The sequence below is a fragment of the Macadamia integrifolia genome, chromosome 6 (assembly GCF_013358625.1).
Source record: "Macadamia integrifolia cultivar HAES 741 chromosome 6, SCU_Mint_v3, whole genome shotgun sequence".
Taxonomy (NCBI): domain Eukaryota; kingdom Viridiplantae; phylum Streptophyta; class Magnoliopsida; order Proteales; family Proteaceae; genus Macadamia; species Macadamia integrifolia.
The window spans coordinates 10,269,954-10,282,395 of NC_056562.1; the positions used below are offsets into that span (position 1 = coordinate 10,269,954).

General features: G+C 37.3%; 1 protein-coding gene across 1 annotated transcript; it reads left to right on the forward strand.

Moving 5' to 3' along the window:
- Positions 1–5,986: 5,986 nt before the first annotated feature.
- On the forward strand, positions 5,987–7,651 carry LOC122081550 (ethylene-responsive transcription factor ERF061-like). The gene has a single exon (XM_042648722.1). It carries the CDS (start codon positions 6,389–6,391, stop codon positions 7,367–7,369), a length of 981 nt encoding a protein of 326 aa, XP_042504656.1. The 5' UTR covers positions 5,987–6,388; the 3' UTR covers positions 7,370–7,651.
- The last annotated feature ends 4,791 nt before the right edge of the window (positions 7,652–12,442 follow it).

A 12,442-nucleotide genomic window follows, 5' to 3' on the forward strand; every position in this document is an offset into this window, starting at 1 on the left:
TCCGTCCTGTCGTTACCAGAGTTTCAAGCTTTCACTCCACACCGACAAAAGCTTTTGGTTCTTCAACATAACCCCCATGGTTGAACAAGATTAAAATTATCTGAGAAGTATTTGTAGAGGTGGCTCCCATATATATATATATATTTTTTTTAGGGGGTTGGGCGGAGTCAAGGATTTAGTTATTAGTATCGATATGGATCTTTATTAGTTATTGGTATCGATATTGGTCTTTATCGATATCAAATAGGATCAGTTGGTATTGATTACTTTTGTCTTTTAATTAGTTTTCATAAAATGTATGATTTTTTTACTTTTTTACCCTTGAAATGATACGAGTAACCAATCCCTTTGGATCGGTCTTAATCGATACCGATACTTGAAATCATGGGTTGGGTTGGTAGAAAAAAAAAAAGATATAAAATGAAATAATGAAATAATTATTTTTTCAATGAGATGAGATTTGGTGGAAGAGAGAAGAAATGGAAATGAGTAAATGGGAACATGATTTTAAAACTCGGATTGGATTAGTCAGTATTGGTCTGATCAGATTTATATCAGTCTTTGATCGATTTAAAATTGATCCACTAGTAAGGCATAAGGGTAAAAATGTAATAAAATTATCTTTTTTTTTTTAATTATTGAAAAACAAGGAAAATCTATCCAATATGGTCTGATCCAAGGTGATTTGGATCGGCATCACCCGTTTTTAGTGATCTTGAGTTTAAAAACCTTGAATAGGAGAGAGAGACACACAAATTGTACATTTCTATAAATAGTGTCAAAATTGTTAGAATTTTGAAAATAAGTGGGATAAGAAATTCTACCATTTTTTGCGCTCCATGAGACAAAAATAAAATGCATTTTATAAAGTTATCTAGTAAATTTTCACACCATCTAATCTTTTTTTTTCTTAGATAAAATAACCCATCTAATCAAACTCTCATAGTGGTGATAGTTTTTATCAGTCTTTCTTTCGAGTGTAATAATTAGTTTATCAGTGTTTTCTTTAGGGTTTCGAAGTGAAAGAGTGACTTGTCTTCCCTGGATTGGGGTAAGGCGGGTTATGTCCCCCTCTTGTTTTTTACTATCAATTTCTTTCTTAATAAAATTCTAGGGACTATCCCAGGTCCTAGATAATATTCGAGATAAAAAAAAAATAGTGGTGATAATTTACGTGAAATAAGTACAAGCTTTTGAACTTGGATCCTCATCCTTGTACGTAACCAACCAACCCCATCTCACATCATCCATAGGGTGTGGTCCGATGGGAGATAGGGTGGGGAGATTGCAAGAAAGGGGATCCAAATTCTATATTTCTCACTTTTTTTTTACTTTTTTCACTTTTTCCATGGAATGAAGCCAGGCCCGAGACAAACATATACCTAACACAATGTGAAAACATCATCAGGTTCTTGAATGAGTATGGTTGATGGTGTATGATGTCTTGTATTCCGTCGCAGTTTAATCCAGGGAGTACTGGTGCAGCACCTAGACAGGAAGGACGGCTGTTGGTGTATGATGCCTTCTCGAATTTTTTATTTGAGGGAAATTATGTACTTTCCGGATTAGGGTTTTTTCGTTATATATTTGTAGCGATGATTTCTTTCTCTGTAATGCAAGCAATACTGAGAGGTGTGAGGACGAGTGATGTAACCCTATTTTTCATTGATGGTGAAGCAGGATCTCATCTCACCGGGGACGTAGGCAACCTTACTGAACCTCGTAAAATCCATATATATTGTTTGTTTTGTTTTTTCATTATCTTCTGTATCGTTTTAGGGTTACGTTTTTATAGACAACTATAATTCTGGTCAATTATGAAGTTCAATATCCCAAAAAAAAAAAAGAATTGAAGAAAAAGTTAGGTTTTAGTTACCGTTCACAAGCAAACCCAGATAGGAATAGGAAAAGAGAACCTTTTTTCAAGTTTTAAGAGAGGATTCTCACTAGTTTTTGTGCACACCAGGTGTTTGAGTTGTGGCCAGAGAAAATAAAAGGACGTCTTGGGCTGTTTTACTCGGTCCACAGCTTCACAGCCAACCCAGGTTGACAAGAGTCATCGTCCTTTTTATAGTACGTAATATTGTGATCACCATTTGCCTTTATCCTTCATTTAGTGTACGTCTTTCCCTTATGGTGACACTTAATTTATAGTTGTATCTTCCCTTTCTGAGTTCCAAATTTAATGTTTACATGTGCCCCCCACCCTCGGTAGTCTCTACGTTGATGCTGGCCTTTCTACTTTTTTTGAGGAGAAGAAAGGTAGAAAGGTCCACTCCTGCATTCAATATTCCTAGATAGAGTTTGGTGGTTGATTGATTTGCCCATCACCCCATGTCCTTGTTGTCCTTTTTTCTCTCTCTCTCTCTCTCTCTCTCTCTCTCTCTCTCTCTCATAAAGAGACAGCTGCTTGTTGGTCTTGGGGCTTCCTTGGCTTCTGGACCATGCAACTCGAGTGATCATATCCTTTATTTTATTTTATTTTATTTTTTTTGATAGATCCATATCCTTATCATTTAATAAGATCATTTTTTTTAAAAAACCCTTATCATATCAATCTTGTTAAATCATATAATTCCTTATGTGTTGTGAGATTATTTGTAATTTTCATTCGCTTTTTATATTTTTTAAGGTTTTTATTTTCACACATGTAATGTTAACTCATAGATAGATGATACAAACTCATTTAACAATAGAGAAAGGGGAATATAATGATCAAAGAAAAACAAATAACATAATTAGAACACCTTTTGAGAGTGATTTATTTCCCTATTTGACTTAAAAGTGTAAATCGATGGTAATGAATCAAAATATCTATTTTCTAAATTGACCTGATTAATGGAGAAAAGGGATTTGTAACAACTTTAAGATTTAATGTTGTCAAGTCGAAAGTCAAATTTTCTTTTGCCACCATCATTATTTTTGTCTTATTTTATTTTATTTTTTTCTTTCAAAAATAGTTTATCAACCCACTTCAGTTTTGATTCATAATTCATACCCTTGGTTCGATGCACTCGAGTATTGAAGAAACCCTTGTAAAATAAGGGTAAAAAAGAGAAAAGAAACATTCACTTAACATGTGATTGGATTGTATCATTATGGAAGCTAGAAAGCCTTGATGAAAACTCACTTCTTGAATAATGTGGACCTTTTACTAAATGAGGGAAAATATTCTAGGTATATGACCAGTAACCTAACATAAAATTAATGGCCTTTAAAACCTAGGATGTTACGAGCAATATTCCCTTTGGAGTTTGAAATATCTATGCTTGGACTCTTGGATTATCCTTGGATGTCCATACGCCCGTTTTCATTGACACCCGTGGAAGTAGTTTAACAACAAATTCCTTCTCAGATCCTAATTCCACACTATTACAATTTTACCTCCATACATGTAATAGACTGAAAATTGATCCAAACGTTTATAAGCTCAATAATAATTGCATGGACGGCTCAAAATCCCAAACCGATACCTAACACCATGATCCCAAGTCCTAACCACTCTTTCAACCATCGTTTTCACCATAACTAGGGATTCAAAAATTGGAAACGAATCAGCTGAATCTGCCAATTCTGATCAGAATCGAGACTGGACCAATCCAACTATTTCACACCGATTCCCACTACCTGGTTCAGCCAATTTGAATTGGAAATCTGAATTTTGAAACCCTGACCATAATCAATCTCTAAGATACTAATTGAATCAAACCAACTCAAATCAAATCAAACCGAACCAAACCAAGCCGGAAGCATCTTCTTCAGTAGTAGCAGATTTCTCCTGTAGTATAAACTAGAAAGTGGTGGGTGGATATAAATGAAAAGACCTTTTCCATGTGACATGTAGTATTAATCAGGTCAGAGTAAGAGCAATAAATCAAAAAAGTAGCTTTTCGTCTTCAAATCATGGAATGCGTTACACCTTACCTTACACCTTCGTCCTTACATCTGCAGCAGATTTTTGTCCGCACTCCCCAGGCCACGCACCCCACACACACACACACACTGTTTTTGATAAAATCCACACACCGACAAGGGACCACACGGAAGAGGAATAGGAGTCAGGGTTGTTGGAAACCAAAATCCCTCACTTGAATGCTAAATTACTAAAATAGCCTTAACCTTATGTTGTTTTATTTATTTATTTTTTTTTTATCTTTTAAATTTTAAATTTTTATTTTCTATCCAAGAGCAGTCCTACCACGCAAACATTGGGACGAATAATTCTGGAGGGGCACAATGGTTATCATTCAAGCCCCCGTATTTGTGGTGCAAAGGCTACTCTCGAACAAAAAACTTTATCCCTTTAAATAAATATAAATTTATTTGAAATCAAGATGGTTAAAACATATAAGTAACTTCTGACTGGCATTTCAAGGAGAATTCATCCACGTGTTCATAAATAAACTCTCTCTCTCTCTCTCTCTCTCTCTATATATATATATATATATACACACAAGTGACTATTGCAGTTTTTTATCATTTATTGACCTTGTCTACAAGTATAAAGAAATTTAAATGACAAGGGTAAATGTATAATTTTGATAATATTCCCTCTCTCTCTCTCTTCTCCTTTGTTGTTCTCTTTGCTAATATTGCTATTCAAATCCCAACTTTCTTGGACATAAAGAGCATAGCATTCTCTTCTTCCTGCCGACAAGGCTATTAAAAGTGGAGGACCAAGGATGCAAGTTGAACCAAGAGGTGCTCTATTGAAACCAAATGAGAAATTAATGTATTTCAGAACTAGGAGAGTTCCAATGGTTCACTCATAGCACAAACCAGATAGGCTCTTGTATTATATTTTATGTGAAATTACATCATTTACCCCTGTATCAAATCTGAAAATTATTATACTGAGAGGCCAATAAAGTACCATTATAATTAAGCATTGACCATACATAATAGGATGAAAAATATAAAAAATGATTAAAAAATAAGAAATTTTTGACATTAATAATATTTTTATCTAAAATCTCATTAGAAGGAAAATTTTTACAATGAAAATAAAATTTCAATAAAGAAAACATGTAATATTTTACATACTAGAAACAAATTTTAATCATAGAAAATATTTATCTATAAAATGCTTTTGTCTTTTAACTTGATTTTTTAAGTGTATATGGTAATAATCTTTTTGTTTTTTTGTTTTTTTTTTTCTTTTTTCTTTTTTCGGTTAGAAGTAAATGGTAATAATCTAGATATATGATAGAGTTAGTCGCCTCCAGGAATGAAAAATATATTATTAGTCAAGATGCCATCACATTAAAAAAAAAAAATCCAAGACTTTTAAAGATAAAAATAGATTTTTAGATTTTATTATATTTCTATAAAATTTGTTTTCTTAAAGAGTGGCCCAATGCATAAAGCTCCCACTACTGCAAGGTCTGGAGAGGCAAATGTACGTAGTCTTACCCCATGAATGCACAAAATTTGTCTTCATAAATTAATATAATATTTTTTTATTTTTTTATTTTGAGAAAAAGAAACCTACCCGACAACATGGCCCTTGTGCCCAAACACAAAGGGAGGCAAATTGACCTCCTCGCGCTGTGAATGTGAAAATCCTATTCATGTTGATGCTTCTATACCCATTGTGAATGCCCCCGCATTTAGGTGGTGGCCATGCTGCTAGGCACAAAACCTTCTTCTTTTAATTTTTTTATTTTTTTATTTTTAACTTCTAGGAAAATTTCTATACTTTTTTTGTTTGGTGAAACAAAGTGAGACCTCTTAAACAAGGATGTAGTTAATTTACTTTTCAAAATCCAAATAACCATTTTTAGTTATCAAAAAAAAAAACTATTTTAGGAGTATTAGAAAATTAGCATAACTTTGGGTGTTCAAATGGAAATTCATACTATGGCATTCATGTAATTTAGTGTAGCCAAGGCAATGGGGGGAAGCCGGGAAGGGAGGAAGCTATGCCTTTGCGTGACTATAAATACTAACTCATAGGGGCCTAGTTAGACAGACATACAGAGCGGAAGCCTCTCTCCCTCTCTCTCTCTCTCTCTCTCTCTCTCTCTCTCTGTCTCAGGTTTCACCTTACATATCCTCTTCGAGACTTGAATGCTTCCTTTCTCCAATTTTTACCTTACTCTGCTCATAATTCTTGCGTTTCAAGGTCGAATTCTCTGCTCCCATTTGATTTCTCGCTCCAAGTTTCATTTTTGGGTTCCATTTTCTCTATATCTGCAGATGATCCACATATTTCTTCTGATCATTTTCAGATTTTTGAGCTGAAAATTCAGTTTCTTCTTTGCATCATTCCATTAGCAGAACAAGAGGGGTATTTTTTTAGCTCCCCATTTTCCTGCACAAAACAATCTCCCTCTCTCTCTCTCTCTGTCTGTCTTCGTATCTTCCAGCGAGAAAGTCACCGGAAAAAATGGAAAGAACTGTAGATACCGGTGAGCCGCTTTCTTTCATGGGCGGTGTCGACATTCGGTCGTCTCTATCGGAAGTCTTATTAACTGGTGGAACAAACCCATTGGACTCAATCTTCTCTCATTGCCCACTTTCAAATGCTGTAAGCAGTCAAGCTCAGGAGCCGTTAGGTTCCTCTGTCTATATCCGCCAGAGAGAGCTGCTGCAAAAGTTCAGCGAGGAAAGCAGGGCTAATGGTGCGATTTCCATTAATCCTACGTTATTGACCTTTCATTACCCTCAGAAGATTCAAGATTACACATTTACTGGTTCGAGTTTGAGTTCTTCAAGGAAGAAGCTTTACAGAGGGGTGAGACAAAGGCATTGGGGGAAATGGGTTGCAGAGATTAGACTCCCTCAGAACAGGATGAGGGCCTGGTTAGGTACCTATGATTCTGCTGAAGCAGCGGCGTATGCATATGATCGCGCTGCGTATAAATTACGGGGCGAGTATGCTCGCTTAAATTTTCCTAACCTCAGAGATGGGGATAAATTGGGATTTGCAGACTCTTCTAAGCTGAGTGCTCTGAGATCTTCTGTGGATGCCAAAATTCAAGCTATCTGTTTGAAGCTAAGGAAAGAGAAGCCAAGTAAAAGCGCCGTTGCCCATAAAAGAAGCAGTCCTGAATCTCCTGATAACAACAGTGGCAATGGTGATGGTGAAGTGGGTGAGAAGAGAAGAAAGATGGACTCGTCGTCTTCTTCATTGTCGTCTTCGCCATTTTCGTCCTCTTCATTCGTTCCTGGTGAGAATTGGTGCGAAGAAATGTTCTCACCATCTATTTCTGAGGAAGAAGTTCCAAAGAGTGGTAATTCGTCGTCCTTTGTTTCCACTAACTATCCAGTAGTTGCAGAGGAAGAGGGCTTTGATTTTGAAGATTGTTCTCTTGCTAGGTTGCCCTCTTTTGATCCAGAGTTGATCTGGAAAGTTCTTGCTACTTAATTTGATTGGAAATCCTTCACTTTCATCACTTTTAACAAAGCTTTAGAAGATCTGTTCTCAGTAATTGGTAGTTATTGTAGCTTTTAAAGATGGGTTTGATTGAGAATGTGAATCCATCTGTTCATTATTTCATTTCCTCAAGTTTATAGAGTTCAGCTATAATTGTAATTGGTACTGTACCCTTTCTTTTATTTGGGGTTGGTTGGTGAAGAAGGTTTCAGGAGTGTTGTTATCTTTGTCATAATAAATACATAAATAAAGACAAGATACGAAGTTTGAGTATGATTAGATATTATGTGAATTTGTTTATAAATGTGGATTTGGATTTTGATGAGCAGAGCAAGGTGCATAGGGGGTGTTTGGTTTGGTAAATCAAATGGTACATGTATCAGATATGAATGTCAATCTTTTGATAGACATTCTTCTGAATTATGTTTCTTTCTGAAAAATCGTTTGGTTGCCTTAAGGTTAGTGCATGTTTTTCGCGGGTTGAGATATTGATTTCCATAGAGAACATCTTTCCGCTTTTTCCTTTTATACTAGGTGGTAAAAAGGTTGCTCAAATTTGAGTTTAAGGGCCCGTTTGGTATCGTTCTAAAAAAACGTTTCTGGAGTTTTTTCGTTCTATTGGAACGAAAAAACGGAATCTTCTGTTTGGTGCACTTATGGTCCGTTTCTGTTTTTTTGGAACAAAAAGTGAAAAAAAAACTGAAAAAACGAGATTGGACGGAACTCCAAAATGGAGTTCCGTCTTCCCAGTTTCGTTCCATTTTACAAAAAAAAAAAAATTCCCGATAAAAGCCTGAAATTTTAAAACATCATTTTTTCGTTTAAAAACTGCGTTTTGACACAGAAACTGAAATTTTCGTTTTTGAAACGAAACGGCGTTTCTGGAACAGAAACGATACCAAACAGGCCCTAAGTGTTGAGGTGAACTTAGATTTGGAACACATCCTTTGTATTATGGTCATTCATGGGAAGTAGGATGCTCACTTATGAGGGTCATCCTAGTAAAACCAAACAACTCCAAAAATTAAGAATTATCATTCTAAAGAGTGTCATCCCAAAGATTTACTGAATCAAACACCCCCTTAGGCTCCCACATGTGTAAGGTCTGGGGCGAGAATTACGTAGTCTTATCCCAAGAATGTCGAGAGGATGTTTCTATTGCTTAACCACTAGGTCACAACGTTCGTACCCTACCAATGGACCAGGCGCACCCCTAGCAAAATGAAAGGATTTTAAAGTAAAAAACACATCTATTGTAAAGCTTTTTTGTCCTCTAATTCCCTTGAAAGATCTACACCAGATTGAAACAAGAACATCACAGTAACTACAGATTATAGTGAAAAGTAAAAAATTCAAATTTGTTACAAACAGTAGTGGGACGGGATCAGAGGTGTAAGCTTGGCCTTGTCGACCCAAGCCCGCCTTGAATCCGAACAGAGCCTGGGCTGAGATACTCTGGCTTTGAGGGCCGATCAGGGCTGGGAATTATCTGACCCTGTCTTTTTTGATAGGTAAGCCCCAAAGGGAGTTAAATTCATGATCTTGTAATTGTGAGTTATTACTCCCTACCAACTGAGCTACCTCTTGGGGCTTCTTCTTTTTCTTCTCCCTGGTCTGGGATTTCTTCTTTTTCTTCTCCCTGGCCTGACCCAGCCCCTACATCTCCCTTTCTCCTCCTTGTGGTCAAGGGTCATTCAACCCGACCCTAAGCGGGCAAGGGTTGGATTTTTCATGCCCTAAGTCAGGGCCAACCGGGTCTGGGCCCAGCTAACGGGACTTAGGGTTGAGCTGGGATTTTTAAAAGCCCAGCTCAACCTAGTCCTGTTGCAACCTTAGACAGGATGGCGATTCGTGAACCTTTGTGAAGACATTAACCATCATCAATTCAGCATTAACACATTGTGATCTCTGTGTGTGTGTGTGTGAGAGAGAGAGAGAGAGAGAGATTGTGAATCCACCATGCGCGGGGTCTAATGGATTGTGAAAACATCCGATACATACCAATATGTATTGGATATGATATCAGTTTTCGAAGTAATTGATGCCTGTTCCGATACCCTAAACTTAAACCTTTTTACTCAAAAAACAAAACGAAACAAAAAATATATAGATGATGTATGCATAGGAGAACAAATAAAGCACATGCAACTATTGGATGAGGTTCTCTTAAAAACTTGCTCCCAGGCATCTAAATTCAAGGATTGAATGTGCTCGCAATCAAGGGTGCAAAGTCTAGGGTTAAGAATGATGGTGCCACCTCCAATGGAAGGATTTAAAAAGCAAAGAGATTTAGAGAAGGCATATAATGATATATGAGCACAATTATTATCATGTAAGTAGTACAATTTGTTATCACCAAAGTCATGTATCAAGAAGTTGTAAATTTTTTTTAATTGCCACCTGTTTTATTCCAAAAAATTGTGTCATGCAGGAAGGAAAACAGGTTTTTAAAAGTTGAAAATTATTAAATATAATATTTTTTAGAGTAATTTACATCCCGTCCCCTGTCTTTTGCTTTTATGACATCCCCTCCCTTGTATTTTTAAATATTATGAAAACCTCCCCTGTCAGTTGACACTGTTAATTGATTGTTAATTTTGGGTGTTAAAATACGAGTTTGTCCTTTTTTCCTTTAACCACTTTTTTTCTTTCCCTTTTACCCTTTTACTTCTATTCTCAATCAAACTTGGTCAATTTCTTATATCTATTTCCCTTCTTGTGATTATGTCTCGAAGAAATTATGGGTTTTAGTTTTAAGAAAATCTTGTTAATAATTCATTGTCTGAGAGGTCAGAAGCCACTAAACCCCAATCCCAACCCCAACTCTGTATGAACTGAAACAAACCCAATAGAATATAGTCGAATCACAGAAGGTATTCGATTGGGCTTGTTTCAGTTCATACACAGAAGGGGTTGTGTTTGGGGTTTGGGTTTAGTTGTTTTGGGTCCCTCAGACAATGGGTTATCAACGTGGAATAATTGAAGTACTGCCGGTCGAGAGTGGGTTCCTAGAGGATCATCTACTGCTACTGCCATGAACCCAACATCGAGTTTCCATTCAAATCCCAGTGGAAACAATGGAGACTCAAATTACAGTTCCGCCTCTTTTGGGAGTCGCCATAGAGGAGGCTCTGTTCGGCGAAGCTACACAGCTCGGCTTCGTATCCGAAGAATGAACCAAAGACTCTAGAAGATGTCCCGCAACTTGTCCATGAAATTGAAGGAACACCCTGATGATACTTCCCTAATCATATTCCAGGAAAGTATTGCATGTTTTTCATCATTTGATTCACTGGTGGGCTCCAGATTGCTTCATAGTTAGTCGGGATCTTTTCTTCTGGTGTTTCCTTGGCGAGGACCATGCAAGTTACTTCTATTTCAAAACCACTAAGTCGGACTTCATGGTCTTGTTCTTCTCTTTTTTCAATGTTGGCTGAAGTATTAACCACTTCAGGATCTTCGGCTACTGTAATCACTTTCTCCTCGTGAATGAACTTCATCTTCTGATAGAGGTTGGAGGATAGGGCCTTTGCATGATGTAACATGGTTTTCCCAAGATCTTGTTGAAGGATGCCGGTATATCAATGACCCAGAAATCAATATCAAATTTACCTGGGCTGATCATCACAACGATGGTGAGGATTCCAAGGACTTCCCTTTTGGTGTTGTCATTTGCTCGCACTGTCTGGTTTGACGGCCTCATCTCTTACATATTGATACCAATACTCCTGGCCGACCTCAAGGGTAGAACATTCAAAGTAGGCCCGTTGTCAATGAGGACCTGAGGAACGATCTTGTCTATGCATTCCACTATTATGTGCATAGCTCTATTGTGCTAGGCTCCTTTGGGGATGCATGATTTGTTATGAAATGGTAGGGAGGTGTGCCGGAATCTGGTCGTGCTCTAGTTGTTACTCCATTTTCCATCTCAGTTGTATAAAGAAAAAAGCTCGAGTATCGACTTCCGTTGATTTGTCTGTAGAGGAGAACCAGGGCATGAATTGGCGGTGTTCTGGTTGCCAATCTCTGCAACTTCTGACGGCAAAGGAGATTCAATACGTTTGTTTTTGTGGGAAACTGCTAAACCCTCATACAGATTTGAATCTGACGCCGCATTAGAGCCATGTGGGAAGCCATTGGAGAGGAAAGTTGCAGGCGGTGGCGATGGCTATGGCAATGATCATGATCGGTGCCCCCATGTCTGTGTCTTGCAGTGCCACCCAGGTCCATGCCCACCTTGCAAAGCTTTTGCTCCACCCAGGCAGTGCCCTTGTGGGAAGAAGACGATTACGTAGACAGCTCCCTGATCACCGTTCGCTGCTCGTCACGCTGCTTGCTCGTCGTTGTTCTCCACCGTTGGTCGTTTCCACCACACCTCAGTCAAGGTTCACTCATATTTAGGTTGCAGGTGAGAGAAGATGGACTCTTTACTCTTTAGTTATCATTGGATGGGTATAATAAGTAATTTACTCCATTAGGGTAATATCGATATTAACAAAAAAAAAAAAAATTGAAATCTTAACGGTCAAAATATGATGGAATCACATTCTTTGTAATACTTGTCAACTGATAGGGGAGGTTTTTGTAATATTTGAAAACACAAGGGAGGACGATGTAATAAAAACAAAAGACAGGGGAGGAGAATGTAAATTGCTCTAATAAAAATGGGCAACCCTGCCACTATATTATTGTGCAGGCCAATGGGAGGGCACAAGGGGAGCGAGGGCCAACGCGGTTTTTTCATGTCCATCTATGTCTGGGCATAGAGCCATGCAAGCAGGCAAGACTCTTTATATGAAATGATAGAATTTATCTTCGTTGAAAAGAAAAATGTGTTATCTAAAAGACAAAAAGTAAGATTACTATTTCTTAGTTCATCACTTTGGTTACAATATTTTTTACAAAAAACAAACTTTGGTTACAATATTTTCCCATTATGTACGCAATGATTCCATGAAGTGTAGGCCTACAAACAAGGAGGTTAGAGTTGGGTAATGGCCTTTCCCGTACCTTCTAGTAAAGTAAATCATGATACTTGAATAGTTTAAGTAATTGAGCCTATAT